This window comes from Lepidochelys olivacea (assembly GCF_965140295.1).
Source record: "Lepidochelys olivacea isolate rLepOli2 genome assembly, chromosome: 8".
Lineage (NCBI taxonomy): Eukaryota > Metazoa > Chordata > Testudines > Cheloniidae > Lepidochelys > Lepidochelys olivacea.
In genome coordinates, this window is record NC_140418.1 from 8696486 (window position 1) to 8721012 (window position 24527).

Sequence of the window (24527 nt, forward strand, 5' to 3'; positions counted from 1 at the left end):
AATTGTTCATTTTTCATTGTCAACCTTGTAAAAGGTAGGGGGAAAGATTTTGTGGCTGACCTGGTAAGTTTTTGTGATCATTTTGCAAAACTGTTATACACTGCAATATAAAAAAGGAAGGTTAAAATCCAGAATTGCTACTATTTTCATGCTACTGAAGGTCTTGCTACTTTTTCTTGAGTTCCCTGATATTAAATGAAGGATTAAGGTAGCCACGTCTCTGGATGGACGGTTGTAGTTGGTTGTCATGTCCAAACTTGTGTTCTAGAGTTTGAGTTTTATATAAAGAACTGGGAATGCCATACCAGATTGTAAAAAGAAAAGGAGTACTTGTGGCACATTAGAGACTAACAAATTGATTTGAGCATAAGCTTTTGTGAGCTACAGCTCACTTCATCGGATGCATACAGTGGAAAATATAGTGGGAAGATTTTATATACACAGAGAACATAAAACAATGGGTGTTACCATATGGACTACAACCAGAGTGATCAGGAAAGGTGAGTTATTACTGGCGGGGGAGGGGAACACCTTTCGTAGTGATGATCAAGGTGGGCCATTTCCAGCTGCTGTTCTTGTCAACTGCTGGAAATGGCCCACCTTGATTATCACTACAAAAGGTTTTCACACATGCACGCCAGCCCACCCGCCGCTTTCCTGCTGGTGATAGCTCACCTTTCCTGATCACTCTTGTTACAGTCTGTATGGTAACACCATTGTTTCATGTTCTCTGTGTATATAAAATCTCCCCACTATATTTTCCACTGCATGCATCTGATGAAGTGAGCTGTAGCTCACGAAAGGTTATGTGCTAATAAATTTGTTAGTCTCTAAGGTGCCACAAGTACTCCTTTTCTTTTTGCGGATACAGACTAACACAGCTGCTACTCTGACATTTACCAGATTGTTTGTCAATCTCTCTTGATTGGGGGGGGGGAACGTTTTTTTTCTCTCTCTACAAGGTACTGCTTTCGACTATCTGGCTGAAGAGTTGGGAGAACCAGATCCTTAGACTACCTGATATTTGATGGCAGGATATTTTTCAGGTTGCTGGTTCAGCTGCAGAAAGACATCTTGTTGCACGAACCAGAACAGAATAGAAGAAGATAGAGCAGCCTGGCTGTGTTTGCGTTGGGGCATTTTACAAAGTATACTGAAATACGTTCCTTGTCTTACCTCTTGCCTTGTCTGTTCCTCTCAAGTTCTTTGGAGACAGCAGTTCAGGTATAGAAGAGTTTGGAGAGAGGTGAAAACAAGATAGGAAGGGTTCTTGAGGAAAGTGGGACTTCAGGAGGTAAAGAGGCATTTGTTACACACATGATCCGACCAAAGGAGCTGCATGTTAAAAGGTGCAAAATTGAGGGTGGGAGGAGAGGAAGAATGAACAGGTTGGAATAGAAAAAGTGAAGAGCCCAGTTCAAAAATTCAGCTAGGTGTGGTATTATGTAAAGCCTTGAAATGAGTGTGAAATCATTGAATTTGTGATGGTAAAAGACTAGAAACCATGGATAGTATTTAAGAAGGATATTGGGTGATGTGGTCAGAGAGATTAGAGAGTGTGTGGAATGGACTGGATAGCATATGCCTTACTCACAAGTAAGGGTCTGTAAAGCCTTCTGTGATTTTTACAGTTTGAGCACTGAGTGAAACTGCCTGCTTCACTCAGAATACATATCAATGGATCATATAGGATGAGGAAGTGTTACAATCAGATGTTCTGCATTGGCACCTCATTCCTGATCTCCGACTTGTTCTTTCCTTTTCACAGAACTAAGATTTATTTACAGGACTGAGGCTTCTTAAACTGGCCTAGGTTCAAAGACTGCCCAGATGATAGCTCATGCTCTGACTCCAATGAAAAATGTTCCACAATCTTTCTTTTATTAAGAATATTTTTACTGGCACAGTCTCTCCCTTATGCCTTATGAAGCATGATGACAACACAGACTTCCTTATTCAGTGCACATATTAAGTCATATAACATGAGGCAGGACTTCTATAGAGTGCTGACTCATTCCATCAGCACCTTCACAAATCATCCTGCATGCGCACCTGTACATTAGAATTGAACGTGATCCAATGTACACATACACAGAGTAAGGCTCCGTGATTTGTTTTTCGTCCTTATGACATGGTCAAGTCAAACCTGATTTTTTTCCACTGCACCACCAAATATACCCACACGGGGTTAATGTCCCTGTCAAATCTCAAGCTTCTGCCTCCAGCTTAAGTGCAAGAGAAGCTTTTAACCAAGGCCTGGTCTACACTACGGGGCTAAGTCAACCTAAGTTACGCAACTCCAGCTACATGACTAGTTTAGATCGACCTACTGCGGTGTTTACACCGCATTGGGTCGACAGGAGAAACTCTCCCATTGACTTACCTTACGCATCTCATTCCGGTGGAATACTGGAGTCGATGGGAGAGTGATCTGTGGTCGATTTAGCAGATCTTCATTAAACCTGCTAAATCAACCCTGGTGGAACAATCGCTGCAGCATTGATCCCCAGTAAGTGTAGCATTACCCCTAAGTCACACTTCTGTTTTTCTTCCTCTTCACATGGAAGAAGTGTACCTTCTCCAAAACTGATGCACTGTGTATGCTCAAGCTTTCAGAAATGTGTGCCCTTGGACTGAACACAGAAAATTTCAGCTTGAGAAGTTAGTTTTTGAGAAAGTTAGAAACTAAGACACTGTATAATGGAAATTCTTGTGGCCCTTAACTACAGACATCACCATACAGTAGGCATGTAACTGGGAATGTAGGTCCCAATTCAGCAAAGCAGTTAAGCACATGCTGTAAATTAAACACATGAATAATCCCAATTCTATTCAGCAAAACACTGACGTGTGATTAAAATTAAGTGCTTTGTTGAATACAGACCATAATGAGCTACTGGTGATTTTGTTGTCTTAAAATACTTGTCCCTCAAAAATCTCTTTCCCATTGATTTGATCTCAACATGGCATATATCACTTGAGAGCTCATTATCTGAAAAATATCAAAGTAGCCTTAGACAGGTTTCAGAGTAACAGCCGTGTTAGTCTGTATTCGCAAAAAGAAAAGGAGTACTTGTGGCACATTAGAGACTAACCAATTTATTTGAGCATGAGCTTTCGTGAGCTACAGCTCACTTCATCGGTTTCTTGTTTCTTAGTTTCTTTCCGAATAGGCTAACTGGGGACCAAAAAGATTTTTTTTTTTTTTTTTTAAATCAGGGAGGTTTATTTTACATAGTTCATATTGGTAAGATTCCTTTAAAAATATTGTCAATGGTAAGTGATGTTCAAAAAGGGGAATTTTCTTTCTCAGAAACCAGCTGGAATTTTACTTTCATTCTGAACAGAGAAAACAATTGTCATACTGGTACTGAGGAGGAGGGTGAAAAATGCAACTAGCCGTAGCCACTGCAATGTGACTTAGAAATATGTCCCCCAGTTTTTATAAAAAGATATCACTCAACTTTGTATTCTTCTTGCCTTTTAGTATGAACTGGCAAACAGTGACCATAATTACATAATTTATTGATTGTATCCAATCATAACACAGTCCATCAGTTATCCCAGTGTTCAGGATATAAAATATGTTGTTTATTGTTCTGGTTTTGCTTCAGGAAAATACAGACTTTTAAACTCTCCTGTGACATGCATTTGAATTGACTTTGGTTGCGCATTAATTGGTGTTGATTGTAGTGACTGGAGAATCTACATTGGTAATTTAGAAGTACAACTGTAATATTTGGTTAGTTACTTTATGGATGGGGACATGGACAGACTGAAATATAGTCATTTCTGCTTTGCACAGGTTCAAATAAAGGTTTTTTTCCCCCCTTCCACTGAGTGCTGAGGTGACTTTTATTAGTGTGTCAAACTCATTGCAGTTTTTGGATTGTCTTGAACAAATACAAGATTTTTATGTGAGCAGGCAAAAAAAATGATATTGTTTAACACACAACTTTCAAAATGTGATTTACATTGTTGAAAATGAATAGTAGGCATTGCTGACTTGGTTTATTAAATACTGCAGTTTTATTCCCTATTGTATTAAAAGTTTAACAAAGTTTAGTTTGTAGTACTAAGCTTATTTTGTGGTTAGGAATCTAATTTTTGCATTGAAATGACAGTAACTATTTAATCAAATATCAACTCTTTTGCAAACTGATCTAGTTAATTGATTTAAAAACTTCAAACAATTTTCGCTCTGTCTTCTTCACATCATTTGTTAATTCCCCAAAAGTATCAAAAAACTCTTCCATTTCCTTCTGGAGTATTTCATTTCTTCTTACTGCATCTTCCCGTGCCCTCTCTGCATTTCGCATTTTAATCTCCACCAGACTGTACCACTTTCGTTGCTGACACAGTTTTGAATGCAGATCCTTAATCTCTGACTGCAGCTCTTTGTTCCGCTGCTCCAGGCTGTTTGAAAGATAGACATTGCAATTTATAGGGCTCTTTTTCCTGTCTCTGTTTCATGAGAAACCTAAATTTTTAAAAACCATTTGATTTTAAGCATGTGATACTATAAATAGAAGTGTGTGGAGAGGCACTTGGTATCCCCAAAGCAAACTATGTTAGGTCCCCCTTCAACACGTTGCTGATGCATTTCTCTCCCATCATCTTCATGATTTGTTCAGTTTCTGCAGCTCAGTGAGTTAATGTACCAAACCTGCTCACAAAGTTGTCCTTTCTTTTCAAAGGTAAATACAATTCTCCATTTTATACTCATGCTAGTATACCTTGTATTGTAGTGTAAAAAGCAGTTGTGTACATTTCTGCACAAGCACCCAGATGCTTTGACTTAGGTTGTGTGCAATTTCTCTAATATTAAATTATGGAAGGGAGGGCTATAAATCCTGTGTATAATCTTCACTTAGAACCTATATGCTGACCCACTCCCACAAACGAGTAGTTGGATTTTACATCAGATTTCAGTGGAATCTCACAAGTGTTCAGGATCCTTGCACACACTCTGTATCTAATGCTAAAAAAATTAACAGCTATCAAAATTTGCTTTTCCATACTCTTGATTATTTAACTGTATTATTGTTGCTTTAACTTGCATGCAATATAGATAGAATCATAGAAGATTAGGGTTGGAAGAGACCTCAGGAGGTCATCTAATCTAACCCCCTCCTCAAAGCAGGACCAACCCCAACTAAATCGTCCCAGCCAGGGCTTTGTCAAGCCAGGCCTTAAAAACCTCTAAGGATGGAGATTCCACCACCTCCCTAGGTAACCCATTCCAGTGCTTCACCACCCTCCTAGTGAAATAGTGTTTCCTAATATCCAACCTAGACCTCCCCCACTGCAACTTGAGACCATTGCTCCCTCTTCTGTCATCTGCCACCCCTAAGAACAGCCAAGCTCCATGCTCTTTGGAACCCCCCTTCAGGTAGCTGAAGGCTGCTATGAAATCCCCCCTCAGTCTTCTCTTCTGCAGAGTAAACAAGCCCAGTTCCGTCAGCCTCTCCTTGTAAGATTGATGGGAACCATCTCACACACATGCAATAGGCCTCTGCAGTGGAACACTACACCTGTTCAACAGCAAACAGCCAGACAACTATTTTTAGGAAAGAAACTGAATGAGAATACCAAATTGAAACTGCAAGGGAGAATTGAGGCAGAATGTAATAAGGATGGAACTAAAAAAGGAACAGCTCCTTTATTTTCCCACCAATCCCTTATTTAATCTTTACATTACTCAACAGAAAGGTTGATGTATCCAAGACCTGTGACATTTTTGTCTCACTTGCATCATTTACTTTCCTTTTTATTGTAAGGCTAGACCTGCATAATGTATGGCAAAGCAGTTTTTTGTTGTTAATTGCTTTTAGTTACATTCATCTGAAATGCTGAGGCTGCAGTGCTGGGCAAAAAATATTTTGTATTCGTTTACTCCCAGGGGAGGCTTAATCTTCTAGTGTTTGCAGGCAATACATTTATTAAGCAGGAATAATTAACCCCTTTGAAAGTGGGACTATCCTATGAAACTAGGAAACTTCCAACAAATCTTCAATATCGGGCAGATTGCACTTCCTCTCCTTTATTTTGAGGGCAAATTAAATATCCCCATTTGAAAGTCACTAAAATAATTATTTCAAGGTATATCACACTTTAACTAAATATTCTATTTGGATAATTTATCTGAAATTTTATAGCTAACTAATTAGTGATTACATCTGTTTAGAAGATATGGGCATTTTTTGTATAATAAACAGGTGGTATTGTTCAGCTGACTGAGCACAGACTTAGGAGCTGCTGCATTCTTGTTCTAGGTCTACCTTTGGCTCACTAAGCAGCGTAAGGTAGGTTACTTTCCCTATTCAATTTCCTGATACGAAAAATGAAGATAGTACTTGCCCACCTCCCCACTGAGCTGTTGCAAAGAATTTTCCTTTAAAGTTTGTAAAGCGCTGTGTCAGTGCTTAGTATTAGTATTGTTTATATCCTGGCTTATTTCCCCCCAACCCCGAGCTGACTGCCCAAAGTACTGCTCTTCATGCTGACTGAAAGGGGGAAGGGGAATTCCACAGTTGAGTTCAGATTTTTTTTTAAAAAAAATCTTCTAGTTCTCCAAGAAATTTTAAATGCTTTGACATTTTCCAACCAGCTCAAATGATACTAGCTTCTGTTAGTTTTAAATAAATGACATTCGCCTAAACCCTGTAACATGAGTCAAAACTGGTCTCTTGTAAATACTGGACAGTGAGAAACATTCACTTTGAAATGTGAAAAAACGTTATTTCTATTGCAATAGTGTCCAAGGACCTCAGTTGGGGATCTCTGCGTCACAGCAGTAGGCACAGTACACACAACACAAAGTCCCTGCCCCAGAAAGCTCATAGTCTAAGATTCCTTACCTTGTAATTTTAGCTTCATACTCTGCCTTCTGCCTGGACATCTGCTTCTTTAGGCTGACAAGATGGTGCTGCACTGAAGTTGAATTTGCTGAGAAGTCATTGGCAGTAGGAGATCCTTCACTGCTCTTGTCCCCTGGGCCATGTCCCAAGTTTTCCTGTAGCCCCAAAACATTGGAAGTGGCTGTGTTAGTTTCTTGGGACTCTTCTGGGCAGGTAGACCTGGTTAAATATCTTGAAGTCGGGTTTTCTTCAAACATAATTTCACATAGGGAGCTAGTCCTGGATCCCTGACCAGTATTGCTCCTACTGGCTTTGCAAAAGAATCCGTTCCGTTTTGTTACAGAAGAGGTTGTTTTCATGCATTTGCCTCACCCTGGACTGTGAAACTTTTCTTCCTTACCACAGCTGTTTGAAGCTTTTCAAATACTTGGAAATTGTCCATTTTGTTGGAGCCTGGATCTTGTTTCAGTCTCTGATTTTGTTTTTGATATGGAATGGGTGACGCCTCAAGTTGGTTTGCCAGTTCACTGTGCGCATGGTCTCATTGTGCTGGCTTGTTCTTATCCCCAGGAGACACCACCTCTTTTGTGTACCCTCCATCTTTTCTGTGTAGTTTGAATGACATCTGTGGGTGGCACATTTCATAGCTGTCTGAATTACTAGTTGCATTCTTCTCTGATAAATTTTCTGCCGGGGTAATCTTGGCTGTCAGTAACCTGGGGCAGAAGGGGATAGCTGGTCTGTATTCTACAAATACAAGGCTCCCTATGTTCCATATTGCACAGATTATGGAAGAGGCATGTTAAATCTGTTTTGGGTGCACTGTGTCTAGCCAGCCTGGCGTGAGAAAAATTGCATGAATGGAAAACGGCTTGCTGAGCTTTTTTATCACTGACATCAACTGTTGCACATTTTAAAGGAAGCAGAGGGTAATGGTTAAAGTAAAGCTATTCAGTCTCTCTTCAGCGCTGTTGTATCAAGGACAAGAACTCTGAGGTCAAGGAAGCTTAGGGCTCTTCTTATCTACTTACTAAAAATTAACGAACGAATACATTTTAAATAGACATTTTTTAACTGCTTCTTTTCAGAGGATACTCAAGTAAGTAAAGTACAGTTTCATTTTCCAGATGACCAGAAATCACTCAAGTACAGCAAACTAAATAGGTGGGGGGGGGGCTTGTAATTACAGTTAAAATACATTTAACTTTAAAACTAAAGCAATTTAATAGTAATTTGGAGATCCTTTTCCCTCAGTCATTTGGTACAAGGAACAAGGTGAGGTTTGAATAGTGGGCAAGATTACCAATACAAATAAACTATAGGAAACCTTAGCTGGCCCAGCTACCACATTACTTATTTTTTCGTATGTTTTCTTCCAGGATTTTCACATATCCATGCAGAGTCCCTCTTTCTGATGTTCTTTTCTGTTCACTCGGAGTTTGTATTTAAAAAAACAAACAAAAATCCCTCTGAAACTGATGCACACAAAATAAAGGCTACTCCTCATATGCTTTAAAAGTATCTCTTGAACCTGGTGCTTTCATGAGCCATTTTCTAAAAGTGGTAGGCTGCTATATTATCCGTTTATTTTAAAAGGCTGTGTTATGAATTTGCTATATCCTAGATGTGCATGTGTTAGATTAAAAATGGTGGATTGGTCCCACAGGAAGATGCAAAATTGAAAGTTGGTCCCTTCGCTACACAAAAACTGGTCATCACCTTTCGGTTAGACTCCCTAGTCTACTGGGAAACTTTGATAGCTTAAGTGAAACTGCCAAATGTTTATAACCCTTTGTGGAGGGAGCTCAGCATCCTTTGTGGAATTTTTCTTTCCTCAGACCTGTAAAGCCTGCTGGACAAGGCTCATACAGCATTTAGTCAGATGGGAATACTGTTTTGATTGATTTGGGCTGGCTTAGTGGCCACCACCAAGGCAGACTTCAGCATCCACTAGCTGTTCTTTTACATGAGTTTTAAGGTATTTCCCTCCTCTCAAATGAATAACACACTATTATTCATTCCACTGTGCCCAGAGCTCTGCTAGGTGCCTTGCAGACCATAGAAAGTAAATGGGACTTGTGAAATTTTTACTCTAAGCCTCCTCGGTAGAAAACAGCCCTTAAACTTGAACAAGCTGATTGAATATTCAGTAACTCTGAAGAAGACTTGAGATTATTATCGAAAGAAGAATCAAGAGAGATAAGAACTACACACATACTAAGGGCAAGAAAACTGCTGACTGAAGGAGTGGGATCCACAGATTCTGTTTTGCAGAAATAAAGTACTGGGTAGATAAAAATCAAGAACGGCAGTTGCTACCGAGCAAAAGCCCTTAATACTCCAGAGATGTTTTTTTCTTGGAATAATGTCATTGCTTTACACCAATTTTATGTTTCATAAATAACAGATGGCTGAAGTCTCTGAAGAATTAGATTCTCTATCTTTTACAATAAATTACTTTGACAAAAAAAGCGGGGGGGAGGGCGTGTGTGGGAGAAAGAGGCAGACAACTGTGAAGAGCACCAGCTGCTACTTACACAAATGTGAAAGACCTTCTTCCTCTTTTCATTCAAATGTAGAATTTCTTGTCAGACATTCTTTTAACAGGAGCCTTGGCAAAACTGAAACATTCTCCGTATCTGTGAGGAAATGGTTCCAGAATGGGCTGTCAATTGAGACTGAAGTATGAGTGCCTCCTCAGATATCTTGTGTCTTGAGTAAATTGTGGCTGGAAGAGTTGCAGAGGTGATGCTTCTATGCTGAAGTGTGGGTGGATGTAATGGGAAGTGAACAACATAAGGTCCTTGGAAACTGAGCTCTGGATAGCATTATAGTGAAGTTGTTACTAATGTAATAAGGGTGTTGACGGCATGGAAACTAGAAGGCTATTTTACTAGTGCACCACCTGTTTTGTCAAATATGGTTCAAGTAGAGTGGTTCTCAAACTGTGGGTTGGGACCCCAAAGTGGGTCACGAGCGACCCTGTTTTAATGGGGTCGCCAGGGCTGGCATTACACATGCTGGGGCCCAGGGCTGAAGCCAAAGCCTGTGGCCCACTGCCAAGGGCCAAAACTGAATCCTGAGCCCTACCACCCAGGGCTGAAGCTAAAAGCCAAGGGCTTCAGCTCTGGGAGTCAGGGTTCAGGTCACAGGCCCCCCCCCCCCAGCCTGGGGCTGCAGCCCTTGGGCTTCGGCTTTTTGTCTTCCCCCCCCGCCCTCCGCCTTGGAGCGACTGGACTCAGGCGGGCTCAGGCTTCGGTTTCCCCTTCTGGGGTTGTGTAGTAAGTTTTGTTGTCAGAAGGAGGTCACGGAGCAATTAAATTTGAGAACCTCTGAAGGAGGGCAAACTACATGTTCAAACTGGTCCTGACAGAGTTATATAGAGGACGCTTTTTCTGCCTTTAGAAGTGACTTCCTATCACATCCTTTGACTGTCTTATGCTTCTATCACTGATTTTATTTTCTGCAAATGACATCATCTGTGGTGGTAGATGAAAAATAAACAAAAATAAATAGTTCCTAAACATTTTATAAAACTAAATCTTTCTGAAAGTGTTTACTGTCTTGAGGACTTTTTCAATGGCAATTTCAGACTCAGCAGGTTTCAATCTGTGTGCAAAGATAATCTGCAAAGACTTCAGAGAGTGGCTTCTTGAAGATTGCATTGGAGAATATGGATATTGGATGGATTTGGTCTTTCTGGATGGGTCTCTTATTGGTTTCACAAAGTTATGTTCCTGTGTTTTATGTAGCATTTTAGCACTATCTGAACTGTTGTTTATTTGTATTGTGGTAGCACCTAGAGGCTGCAGCCCCAGTGCGCTAGGCACTGTACATACATAAAACAGATATGGTCTGTGCCCTGAAGAGTTTGCAGTCTAAGTGCATTAGATGCACATTTTGCCTGACAATGTACTAACTTAACCAAAGAAGTACAAGTGACTCAAGCATCATTTCAACATTTCATTAATTTTTTAAAATTTTATGTATGCTCAGTATCTCAGTGAAATCTCTCCTTAGCTGCCTGCTACCAACAGCTAACCCATTAAGAAGCTAATTCTCACAAATGCCTAATATAATGATAAAGGATAAATGGGAAAAGAAAAAAGTTGGCCAGTTCCTCCTTATTTCCCTTTTCACAAGTCACTGAGTGTACTCTGGTTCATTGACCAAGTTAGTATGGTTTTGCAATTGCTCTGTCAAATGTCTCTGGTGGGCAGTCCACAAGAACACCTCCGTAATAAGGGGTGGTGGTGACAGCAAATCTGAGAACAGTGCACCTTAGTACAGGAACTGCTCTACTGCATTAGCCCAGTGGCAAAAATGGCTGATCTAATCCGGTATCTTATCTCCAGTAGTTGCTCATTTTGGATGCTTCAGAGGAAGGTGTAAAACAACCATAGTTGTCAATTATGTGATAATATGACTATTATGGAAGTATCTTCCTAACCTCAAGCATTTAGTGATCTGTCTGCTTGCCTAGAAGCATCCACTTATACTTGTAAGTATAAGTGGACATCCATACATTACACTTACACTTCAGCCAGTGTCATTGTTGAGGATATTCTTATTTATCACGTAGATGTTCAATCCTTCTGTTGAATCCTGCTAAACTGTTTGCCTCTGTCTTGGGGCAGTGAGTTCCATAGGCTAATTGTGTCTTGTGAAAAAAGGATTTATACAAATGAGCCCCTTTTCTCCTCTCTCACATGTGCACACACTCACTCCTAATCCCAATGCTTTAAAAACAGGAATATCAAGAACTTCAAATTCTCTGAGTTAGAATTCAGATGTATTCACATTTATGTTATCTATGCCTCTATACTTTTTCAGAAAGATAGAACTAAAAGCAACTAACAAATCAGTTTGATAGGGCCACTTATGTGACCTGTTTAGTGATTCTGAATATTATTTGAGTGCTAACGCTATGTTCAGTGTGCTAGAAAACAGGAGCAGGATGCAGTCTTTGCTCAAGCAAGCTTACCATCTAAATTAGATAGAGATTGCTTGAGCATTCTTGTACGTACACTGCATACATACGTATATTAGGCAAATGGATGGGTTTCATGGGGTCAGTGAATTTTTATTATTTAATGTAAGATTGTAATTTCTAGCTGATGGGGTTTTTGTAGTGTGTATACCATGACTGCCTATTTGAGTTCCTCAGACCCAGTGTCACCATCATAAGAATCACCACCATGAGTGGCACTAATTGGTGCCTTTGGCACTCTGCAAAGCAGCCAAGGATTGAATGGGCATTGAGAGTTAATTACCCCTTTTTCACCTTGAGTGGTAGCCCATCTGGATCAGGGTTGGTGAGGAAGTTTGTTGTGCTGGACCTACGCTGTGGATGAAAAGAGGGTGTCAAATGTCTCTTTGTGTCAGTGTTAAATTCATCCCTAATATTAACAACTTTTTGAAAGAATTAAACATATGACTGAGTCTGGGAAATCTCTGACATCTTATCTGAATGGGAAAGTTGAATAGATGGTAGGTACCTTACACAGAGATTTGTGTTCAGGGTTCTGGAAATGGTCTCAAACGGAGGTCAGCAGCAGGCCATAAAAACTGAGGGTGGAAAGGCACAGTTTGATGTATTAAACACAACCAGAGGCAGCTTCATGGGTGCTCCAATACAGTGCCTGTAAATCCTATTAGAGCACCTACTGCTCTGAGTCTGGCTGGTGAAAAGGAAAGGACAATCTGGTTCAACCAGCTATTTAGAGAGATGTATACAAGCATTCCTGGGGCGTGACAGATCTGACAATCTAACTCTGGTTGATGGAAATTAGTCATCATAAGGGTCTCAATATTGCCAGGTCCATGGGGTTAAAAATTGTGTCAGAACCCAAAAGCTCATGAGATTGGACTAAAAATCATAAGTATATTTTTTTTTTAAGCAAAGAAAATATCACATTTTTGGTCAATCTTCTGGTGTTTGAACCCCCTTGGCCAACCGCTAGTGTGTGTGTGTGACAACCACAGGATTAAAATTCAACCTCAAAAGCAAATGCAAAAATGCAGGCCCTGGCTCCCTGGTGCACCTGTTCCCCACATTCCTTCCCACTGCCAGATTCCCACAGTCCCCCAGCCCCGCCCCCATCTTCAACCTTCAGAGGAGGGGGCATTCCCTCAGGGTGCCTACCTCCATTAACTCCCCCGTCCTGCAGTGTGTTGGGGGAATGAAGTTGCTGCTGCTGTTGAGCATGGAAGGGATGGGGAGCAGCTGTGCTGTGCTGCTCCGTCTCTGGAGCTGTGACCCATTCAGGACACATAGCTGTAGCCAATGCCTGCAGTACAGGGCACCCTATGTGCTGCCTTGGGGATGAGGTTGGTAGCAAAGAGGAGCAGGGAGGGGGAAGAGAAGAGACGGTAAGTGCACCCTTCCCTCCAGCCCAGCTATGCTCTTTCTTCCTTCCTTCACTGCTTCTGGGCTCCTCATAATGGGCAAAGGAGGGTGGGCCAGGCAGTGTCCCAAGAGAGGAATTGGGAGGGAGCTGGTAGAAGGCATCATTTGGAGGGCAAGAGAGCAGGGCAGAAGCCTTGCCTGGAAGAAAAAGCTGCAGCAAGTCCCCATGGTAGGAGTAGGCATTTCCCGAGTACTTTCCCGAGTAGGGGAAAGAGTCCTTCCCATTAGTCAGTAGAAAAAATGAAATGTTCTCTTCTCCCTCTCTCACCAGTGTGTGTAGACTTTGTCCATTTCAGATTAAGTGCCCTGAAATGTATGTGTGTAGGTGCATGGACACACACACACCCACACACACACACAAGCGATTCTCCTTGAGAACTCAGAAATCAGACCTCAAAATAGGATTTACTACAGAGAATAAGATCTTGGGATTTCTGAGCCAATTTCATGATGTTTCAGGGCTTGTCTCAAGATTTTTGAATGTGGAGGTTTGGCGGCACTGCAATCATGATAACATTGCAAATGTTGGCAATACTGAGGCCTTGAGGGATGCGATAGGAGCTGGAAGAGTACTTCTAGGAGATGGAGCACAAACTCTCCATACTGCCTAGTGAAAGAGATGGATCATTTACAGTAGTACCCAGCGTTGCTGTTGTCCCCTATCCTCAAGTTTAAACACCCAATCTCGAGGAACACTGCAATACAAATCCCAAAAGGTCTTCCTGAGAGCGTAAATGGAATAGGTTGTTTACACTATATCCTTACAAATTAAAGGTCGATGGCAGAAATATGAGTTGTATTTTTGGTTGGTTGGTTGATTTGTTTTGTTTTTACCCTGAGGCAGAGGAAGAACTTGGATTCAAACCTTCAGCTTGCATAGGCCTGGGATGTTTTGAAAAATTGTTTTTCTTTTGGGCTAATTGCACATTCATTGGATGGAATGCAGGATTCCTTGTCCGGAATTACCTCTTCCTGGAATTTAGAGATGCTGCCATGTGTGGTTAAAATGAAACATGCTTGAAATAGTTTTTGTAGGAAAGTTATGGGATTTTCTCCTGATTCTGGTCTGATGCCAGTTTCTTGCTCTTGTGTATCTCTTCTGATCTCTAAAAAAGAAGAGAGAGAGAAAACAATACAGTCCATTCACATTTTATCAGACATGAATTATACTGTGGCTGACTGAAGTTTGAACTTTCCTGCAAGGGCATCAACAGGCTAACTGTGGCTTTCCAGGGTGGAAGTCAGGGATGGACAATAATTTTCACAGGGGGGTTACTCCATGAATTTTGGTAAGTCGTCACGGCCCACACATTTCTACTGTATTAATGGAGGGGGTGAGCGGTATGGGAGGGAGTTTGAGTGCAGGAGGGAGCTCCAGACTGGGGCAGGAGATTGGGGTGCAAGAGGAGGTGCGAGGTGCAGGCTCTGGCTGGGAGGCGCTTACCACAGGTGGCTCCCGGCCAGGAGCGCAGCAGGGCTCAGGCAGGCTGCCTGTCTGCTGTGGCCCCACACCGCTCCTGGAAGTGGCTGTGGCCAGCTGCTGCTGGCATGTCTCTGCGCGCCCCTTTCCAGCCAATTGGAGCTGTGAGGACAGTTCTGGGGGTGGGGGCAGCGCACAGAGCCGCCTTTCCTCCCACCAGGTGCGCGCGGAGACATGCCTGCAGCAGCCAGCCACTTCCGGGAATGGCATGGGGCCACAGCAGGTAGGCAGCCTGCCTGAGCACCCCTGTGCACTGCAGGGCTTTTAGCAGCCCGGAGATCGCGAGGGGGCAGCCAAAGAGCCTGGCGGGCCGGATCCAGCCAGGTGGACCATATTTTGCCCATCCCTGGTGTAAGTGAAGACTTAAGTGTGTGTGTGTGTGTGTGTTTGTGTAAACGTACCGGACACTTCTGCTCTGATTAAAGGATGTGGAGGGAGCGGGGCGGGGTGTGTGTGTGTATATATATATATATATTTATATATGTATAATATCTTAAAATCTAATGACAATTCGGTTCCATCTACAAGGACAATTAACATGTTGTTGACCATGATTGTCAAAAATGGGTTCTTCCTCACTTGCTGTTGAAAACAGTTCAACTGTTAATGAAGATGAGACCACAACCATTTTCAACACAGTTTACAGAAAGGGTGATAGATGCCACTTCCCACCAGGGTCAATCTTTTTCTGTAACAGTGTTGAAAATGGGTTTTGTCTGGCCTACACCAGCAGCCAAATCACTTTCAACCTCTGTTATGGGCAAGAGTATACAAAGGGAGGGGGCGGGAGGAATAATACCGAACATCCATTGTCACCTACTGCCAACTTGCCTAGTGTTGACAGACCCTCAGAGGGACACATTCTGCCCTTGTGTGGAAGCATGGTGTTACCGAGAGCAGAAATTATTGCAGTATGTCCCCTTGCAGTGTTCCTCTACCCTAACACAAGCAAGTGTGTTTTTTCCAGAACTGTGCACAGTAGGGGGAAATGTGATCTGGGGGTGCAGGCAGATTTATTTGGTTGTGTGTAGTCTGTGTTGCTTGGTGCTTGTTTTAGTGGTGAGACGTGTCTCTGGGTGGAGGGGTAGAGGTACGTACTGTTACATGCATTAATTTTTCATTTTCCTGCTTATGGGTTAGATATGTTATGTTCAGTCCAACCTTAACTGACACAACAACATAGTGTTTTTGCGTATTGATATGGAGTGTCCCAACTGAATGGCATTACCAAGAGCCCAAGACTAGTGTCGTTCAACAGCACGGGAGAGAGTCAAAAATGAGGGCAGGGTGCTTATAAGAGAGGCAGTGTGGTCTAGGATGTGTGGGTAAGGCAACAGACTGGGACTTGAGACCTGGGTTCAATTCCTGGCTCTGCCCCTGGTCTCCTGGGGGACCTTGGCAAGTCACTTTCCCTCCCTGTGCTTCCTTTTCCCTATCTGTAGATGGGGATAGTAATACTGACCTCTTTTTGTAATGCACTTTGAGAGCTTCTGAGGACAAGCACTCTAGAAGAGTTTTGCATTTTTATTATTAATTATTGTAACCACACATTCAGCCCTACTAGAGAGCCCAGAACCTCCTGAATATCCTCCTTTAATTCTCACTCCTTCTGGAGTTCCAGCTGAACAAAATATTCCTCAGTTCCTCTCCTAAGCACCCCTGAACTATCACTGCTCATAAACCGCTGTAGCTGCATTTCATTGGTGGGTGAAGTCCGTCCTCTTTTTGTTAAAGTTGGTTAAGCACTTCAGAGTCCTTCCAGATGAAAAGCATCACCAAATGTACAGAAATATTTCCCAGATCCTCAAAGGTATTTAGGCAGCTGTCTGTCATTAATTTCAATGGGAGTTAGGTGCTAAAGTATCTTTGGAGATCTGGGCTATTGTGTGTGAAAGAAACATGTTGTTTGTACTGATGTTGTTGGCCCCAGGATATTAGAGAGACAAGGTGGGGGAGGGAATATCTTTTATTGGACCAACTTCTGTTGGTGACAGAGACAAGCTCTCTAGCTACACAGAGCTCCTTTTCATGACTGGACAGAAACATGACATTTTTTTTCCTGACTAGCGGAGCACAGGTGTGTTTAACCTCATGACCACTAGATGTCACAGTTGCTTTTTTAATTTTAAATTGCTATAGATGAAAATGCAGAGTGGGAATTTTCAGTGAAGAAAAAATTGGGGTATTTCTTCAAGTTCAGTAGTCATTTTTGACCAGCCTTTTGTAAAGCAAAGTCAGGGGATATATTGCCGGTGCAGACACTGAAGGTGGACCTGGTGTATGTGTGTGGGAGGGGGGAATCTTTATTAAAAAGACATAGACTCCTTGCAACAGAGGGTGCCGGGTACTTCACTCAACAGAAAAGATGGTCTTGTATGTGAGACTATTTCAAACAGGTGGCTTTACAGAGCTATGAAAGGGACACTTGTGTACAAGTGCCATACTAAATAAAACTAGCTAGGAGTAAGGGCTTGAGTGTAGATATTAAAAGGAGTCTCCAGGAAGTGCTGTTATCCAGTCAGTCTCTCTCTCTCTCTCTCTCTCTCTCTCTCTCTGTTATATCATCCAGCCTAACAATGCATGCCACGCAATTAAAGAAGGTTCACAATATAGAGATTCTGGTGAGTAAGGAGCCCAAACAAACGGGTTTGTTGCTCAGTAGTTGCCCATTTACCTGCTGGCCTTCCAGGACTCCTAATTAATTCTAAAACATTTAAAAAAAAATTTAAGGGGCAGAGTGGTAGTTGTCCAAGTCACCTCTATCAGATGATCAGATGTAGAAGAAAGTGAAGCAAATATTTGCATCACTTGCAAATTTACTCAGGCAAATAATTGCAAGAGCGTTTCTTTACAATGTAGCTGGATAACGTCCACAATTTCTGCAGTCATCTACTTCTCTGTGTGGCCCACCAAATAATTAAAAAGGAGTCCCAGGAGATGTAAATCTGACTCTTTCTACCTTTATTTTGCTTCCAGATTGTCATATTTATTTGCTCCTTAGCTCACTTTCCTCTTTTGCTGCAATATGTCTATACCAAACAGGTGTATCATCTATCAATAGCCCTGTAACTTAGGGCATCGCTGAGGTGGGACTATACCTACCCTTATCCAATCCACAGGAACCCTGTCTCTAGAATATCTTTTCCATGATGAGACATGGGGGTGAGATTGGGCAGGTTGGGGGTGAGGCTATTAAGTAAGTTTACTATATTAGTGTTCCAAAATCTGGTTTTAAGATGGAAAAAGAGAAATGAAGGTATAATGAGCTTATATGCAGTATTTATTTATAGCAGGCCTCCAGTATTCTAGGGCAGCGATTTGCAACCAGGATTATGCATACTCTTGGGGGTATGCAGAGGTCTTTCAGGGGGTACATCAACTCATCTAGGTATTTGCCTAGTTTTACAACAGGCTACATAAAAAGCGCTACTGAAGTCCATACAAATTAAAATTTCATACAAGCAATGACTTGTTTATACTATATTCCATGCATAAAGTATGCAGAATAAGTACAATATTTATATTCCAATTGATTTTATAATTATATGGTAAAAATTAAAAAGTAAGCAACTTTTCAGTAATAGTGTGCTGTGATGCTTTTGTATATTTCTGATTTTGTAAGCAGATAGTTTAAAAGTGAGGTGAAACTTGGAGTACACAAGACAAATCAGACTTCTGAAAGGGGTACACTAGTCTGGAAAGGTTGAGAGCTACTGGTCTATCGTCCTTTGTCATAAATATGCAGCCACGAATTCACAACTAAAAGTAGACCCAAATTGCAGCAGGTAATAAAAATCAGTCCAAGACATAGGTAAATGTCTCCTTTCTCATCACAGCCAAGGGTGCTGGAACAGTTTTTATAGTGGGGGTGCTGAGAGCCATGGAACCAAACTTTAAACTCTGTGTATAATGGAAACCACTTCAAGCCAGGGAGTGCGGTAGCACTCCCCCACCCAGCACTCCTAGTTCCAGCACCTATGATCACAGCCCACCCACCAGATCAAGAGTGCAGCATTCCCTACATCTAGTTCCTGCCGTGGCTTCTGCTTTTATTGTTAAATGTGCAGGTTCCCCAAATTTATTTACTCTCCTACACATAGGTTCCTGCAATTGCTAGTTTATTGCTCTCTCAGTGCCTAAGCACCTTCTTGAAAGCATCACATAGGCCTGTTCCTGCCCCCGCTGAATCCTTGTCATTGGATGGAAGAGGAGGAGGATTTGGGTTTTAAACCTCTGACACCTACCATTAAAACAATAGAAAACCCTTTTCTCTCTCCTGATACTACAGACATCAAAATGGCAGAACTCTCTTTTTGTTCAGGATGCTTTTTTGGGGGGGGGGGTGTTTATTTTCCAAATGGTAGCCACTTCATTTCTGTACCTAGCCAGTCATGATTACTGCAGCTGAATTACAGCGAAATGAGTACCCACACACTCATCCTTGCTGTGCAGAACTATTGGCATTTGCTGCAGTTCCAGGCTGTTGGCATCTGTTTTACAAGAGAGTGACTATATCTGCAAGACAATAAATGTCTCAATGTAATTTTCCAGCTCCAGTTTTGCATGAGAAGGAGAGGAGGACGTTGTCAGTTTCACTGTCTGAGCTGTCAATGGATGATTCATAAATTAGATGCTTTCTATAAACTGCAACGTCTGGTGCTTGTGTGTGTTGGCAAATGGAAAGCCATCTTGGTCCCATCCATCTAACAGGTGAGAACGACAGAGTGGCAACACATGCAGCTTGCATGTTTTTATGTTTTAACAAAATGATACTTACAAAATTTACAGAAATATGGTTTGGTGTTAGCCTCCGTTCTTCCCTTCTCTGCTTTTGACTTAAACAGTGGTTACTTGATTGCTTTAAAGGAGGTTTAAGTTCTGGGTTTGCAACTTTTGGGGACCCACCGTCTTTTTAATGTGTAACTGGCATAAAATTGTGTCATATTTTTAGTTTTGACATTTATAAAATAATTTCTACTGCATTAGAACTGGGGAGCACAACCCAGAAATGCAAAACTGTCAAACTGCCTCTCCCGTGTTTATTTTATTGGAAACAGTTTTACTATCACTGCCATTTAATTTTTGTATTAATTATGCAAACATTGAAGGTGAGAAGTCAAAGTCAATGTTGAGAGTTAAGCCAATGCTAACTAAGCATTTCTGAAAATCCCACCCTATCTGCTTCAAAAGGCCAGTCTCTTTAACTCAGGCTTGGAGCTCCTGTTGATGGGAGCTACTGAATGAAAAAAAAGATGAAAAGAATCTTAGTGCCAGTTTAAAAAAACCCAGACTCCTGTCACTTGAGTGATGATGCCAGCTTGAAATACAGTCTAGACATCTGAAGTAGTCATCAGAATGATGTGAGATTAGTTCTGCATTTCCAGCTAGCAGTTTCTTAAGTCCTTAGATCTCACTTTTCTCAGTATGTACAACTTGAAGTGTTCTGTTTTTCAGCGGGGATATATATTTTTTTCCTTCCTGCATCTGGTTTCTGCAAAACTGTAATCTAGAGAAAGGAGAAGCCTTTTCTATTGTTCCTTTTTTGCTGATTTCAGTTATTTCCTTTCTCTGACAATTTCTCACTTTTCTGTGCTGTGGGTGACCTCTTGTGTGAAGAACAATGTAAAGCACATTAAAAAAGATCCTATGTTAATGCCATTAATCTTATTACTATTTCCTAAAAACTGCCATCAGGTGTTTGCTGGTGCAGAGGATAGTGGCTAATGTATTGCTTGACAGATAGTGTTTTGCCTCCAAAGTGCTATCAATCATAAGCAGAGCTGCTTAGAAAAGCAGGAGATTTGTTTGTGAAATTTTTTGGCAGAAAATTTAGTTCCTTTCTGTTTTGTCGTTTATCTTGAAATGTTTTGACCACCTCTACAGCTGCTGTGGGGGGAAAGGGTGATTTTTTTTGCAAACAATGTATCGTGTTAATGTAGAAAAATCACAGTTTGGAATATTTCAACCAACTCTGCTCAGCCAAGAACAAAGAATTTTGTTACATGAGGTCAGGCCCATCTAGTCCAGTATCCTGTTTCTGATAGAGGGCAGCACCAGATGCTTCAGAGGAAGGTGCAGGAATCCCTGGAATAGAATAATTTACCCATAGAGGAATTGTCTTCCCAATCTCTGTCAGCTGGTGGTCACCCATACCCTACTGCATGAAGGTTAATAACCCACCTCTTTTTCATCCTAATGTAATTATGGAGATTCTCTTTATCCAGATAAGCATCCGATTCTCATAAAAATCCTACTAAGCTCCTGGCCTCAAAATGAGTTCCACCGCCAATTACTTATGCATTGTGTAAAAATGACAGACAGACAGAGCTTGGATGGGCACTGTGAAGCTCTTGTTACTTGTTAGGCACAGCTGGTTGGAATCAGACACTGAATAAAGTAGAGCTCCTGCAAGCACCTTACACAATGTGTGATCGCTGAACACCACAAGAGATCTGTAAACCAGACATGTACAGATGCTAACTGACACTGTGTGAGTGGTGGAAGTTGCCCACAGCCAGGGTGTAAAGTGATGAGTAAAGAGCCAAAGACAGAGCCCTGCGGTACCCCCATATACAGCAGGAAGGAGAGAAAGATCCACGCAAAGAGCTGCTGAAGGAACAACTGGAGCGAGAGGAAGAAAACCAGGAGAGGGCTGTTTTGAAAGCCTAGTGGGCCTGCAATTAACATAGATTGTTAAAAATGGATGACTGGTGTGACAGAACTATGGTCGCTCTGTTCAGTCTAAGAGCACAGATTAATTTGAGGACAGCATAATAAATGACATGAAGGAATGTTGTGGGGCCATTAGAGCCAGGCCAGATTCATTTAGCAGATTGGCTAACTTTATGGTGCCCCCTGGGATGTAGACCATTAGGCACTGAGTGCTGTATTTCTCTGCAGTGCTTAGTGTAGAGGGGAGTGTGTTTTATTTCTGTCCAGGGCAGAGGTGGGGGGAGGCTCTTCTCTAGTTTGTTGTTCATGTAAAATAGTCTAGCTACTTTTGTTAGTTTTTGTATTACTTGTAGCAGCTACAGACTCCAACTGCAATCAGGACCTCATTGTGCTAGGTGCTGCAAAAACACATCGTGAGAGACTGTCCCTCCCCACAAGAACTTGCAATCTAAATAGGCAACACAGACAAATGGGATGGGAGAGGAAACAGGCAAGGAGATACAGTGATTGGCCTAAGGTCACAGGCCAATGGGAGAGCAAGAAACAGAACTCAGGTTTCCCAAGTCCCAGTTCTGTATCCTGTCCACTGGACCCTGCTGTCAAGTTTGGAATTGAAGACTACTAAGGGAATGTAGCTGTGTTTTCACTTGTATTCCTGTAGAAGAAAAGAGTGGAAACAAAGGAGGAGATTTTTTCTGAGAGGTCCTGTGCAAAGATTTTCCTGAGTCGTCTAAGTCGTGACCTAATGCTCACTTTTAATTTATCTAAGTAAAACTCATGAACGGAGAAGTTAGTTACTGTAAGAAATTTGGCCAAGGGGTTTTTCTAGTCCTGGGTTATACCTTTGGCAGAGGTTAAAGGAAAATCTACTTGCTCTCTCACTAAATATTCTGGAAATGAAGTACTGATGCAGCTCAAACTTATTGTTCTGCAAGCAGCTCAGAAATATGAGAATTTTTCCGACCAGCTCAGCTAAATCTGATTTAAACATTTTTCTGTTTGGATTTGGCTGATTTGCTGAAATTGAAACATTTTGTGGAATTCAAAGAACTCCCAGAGGAGCTCTGCTACGTTTCCTGGCAACTCGTTTATCTGGTTCCTCCAAAATGAAATACTGCGGGAATTGAGTTCCACAAAAATATTTGAATTTTTAGCTTTTTGCCCTGATTTTTTTCTGCAAAAAAAACACGTTTTCATGGAACTGAAATGCAGTTTCCCAGCCAGCTCTCAGACTGAGGCTACTACTAGTGTGAGACAGGTGTGCATCTCCTTGATATTGTCCAGAGACAAAGGGCATGTCTGCACTGCAATAAAAGACCCACATCATGGCTGTGGCTGGCCTGGGTCAGCTGGCTCCGGCTCCGACTGCAACATAGACTTTGGAGTTGGGCTGGAGCCTGGGCTCTGAGACCGCATGAGGGGGGTGGATCTGAGAGCCCGAGCCTGAACTCCCACACTGCTGTTCTTATCTCCACAGCCTGAGCCCCAAGTCAGCTGACCTGGGCTCTGAGACTTGGTGCTGCAGGTGTTTTTATTGTACTGTAGACATACCCAAAGGGTGTAATCCAACTCCTGCCATTGAAGTCAATGGAAACAGCTTGGCAAGCAGAAGGAAGCCGTCAATTATTCTGACATGCAGTGGGGAACTTGAAAGTTGGTAAATAGCCACTAACTTAATAAAAGATAGGTAAAATCCTGTTCAGTGGTAAAATCAGACTATGGCACTGTGCATGGTTCCACATAATGAACTTGTTCGTGATCCAGCAATGAGATCTATTCCAAAGTTCCTTTCCTCTACCCAAAGCTAAAGGACTCTGAATTATAGACTGTAATTGCTACTCAGTGTGTAACTCGTCGATGTAGTGCAGTAATGCACTCTAGAAATATATACAGTACTCGCTGTTCTGTGTGTTCAGCTAGTGCGTAACTTGATAGTAAACACAGGAAAAAAGAATACCACTGGATGTGAGGATTTATTTTAAAGAGAAGGCTTTTCTTTAAGACAAATGTAAATAAAACTTTCCCTCAAGCTGACCTGATAGTTTGAGCAATTCTTCAAGGAAAATCAAACAACGCTCCAAACTTCAGTAATAAAATGCCAAGACGTTACAAAAATTGGCAAAAGAGAAAAAAGTCCCTGGCATCCAGCAAATTATTTTGCTTGCTATGATTTGCGAGACTGGGGATCAAAGTGGCTACATCTACAACTGTACCTCATAAATAAAATAGATCTTTTTAAGATGGTAAACTATCCATGAGACCTGCTGAATTGGGCTGGGTCTGCTGTCCCTGGAAGACAGACTGCATCTGAAGCAAAGATTTTTTTTATTTATTTTTTTTTGGAAGAGCACAAGGGAAAATCTACCTCTGCATTGCTGGGTTGTGGTGGTTCAAGAAAATGAAACCCCAAAATGCCATGGGAAAGCTGTTCTCATAGAATCTGATGGTCCAACCAGAAGCAGAAAATACCAGGAATCTCTAGAGAGAGCCTGTACTTTCATTTTCCAATCCAATTGTGCAGACCCAAGAAGTGTGGATAGTTGTGATAAACTTTGGGACAGTATCTAGACTTGTGGGTGCTTCTCCCAGACAAGGTCCAATGCTAAACATTTTGAATAGGGCCATGCAAAACATCTGCACCGTGACCAGGCAACATTTATTTGGTTCTTTGGTTTTGGCCCTGCTAGCAAAACCACAATGGAGGCTCACGTTAATCTGTCATTCAGTCTTTTTTTTTTTTTCTGCCTCTACAATCCTTAAACAGCAATCAGAAGGGATACGTTGAAAGGCTTGACTAAAACTAGTGTTTCGCTGCTGGTTGGTGGTTTTTTTTGTTTTTTTTAAATCAGTCAGATCCACCAATCCCATAGCGAAAATGTTGAATTAGTGATTTGTAGTTTATTTATCAACTCCTGATTGACTTTGTCTGAATGCTGCATTAAATTGCTGTTTGTGTCCACTTCCAACCATGCTCCCTTTTGTTTTGAGTTTCAGGATGTTACACATGCACCAAACTTCCTAGAAAAGTCCCTGAGACTCAATGTGAACTGAAACTGATGGGCTTCACACAGCTCTACTTTTGAATGTCACTCCTAATTAATTTTGA

The 24527-nt window shown here is 41.6% G+C and overlaps 1 protein-coding gene across 1 annotated transcript; it reads right to left on the reverse strand.

Annotated features, from left to right (window-relative positions):
* Positions 1–4096: 4096 nt before the first annotated feature.
* Positions 4097–7671, reverse strand: LOC311524509 (rho GTPase-activating protein 24-like). Its single transcript, XM_084635671.1, has 2 exons — positions 6861–7671; positions 4097–4416 (listed from the first exon to the last, which is right to left on the reverse strand). Exons 1-2 carry the CDS (start codon positions 7217–7219, stop codon positions 4164–4166), a joined length of 612 nt encoding a protein of 203 aa, XP_084491797.1. The 5' UTR covers positions 7220–7671; the 3' UTR covers positions 4097–4163.
* Between the last annotated feature and the right edge of the window lie 16856 nt (positions 7672–24527).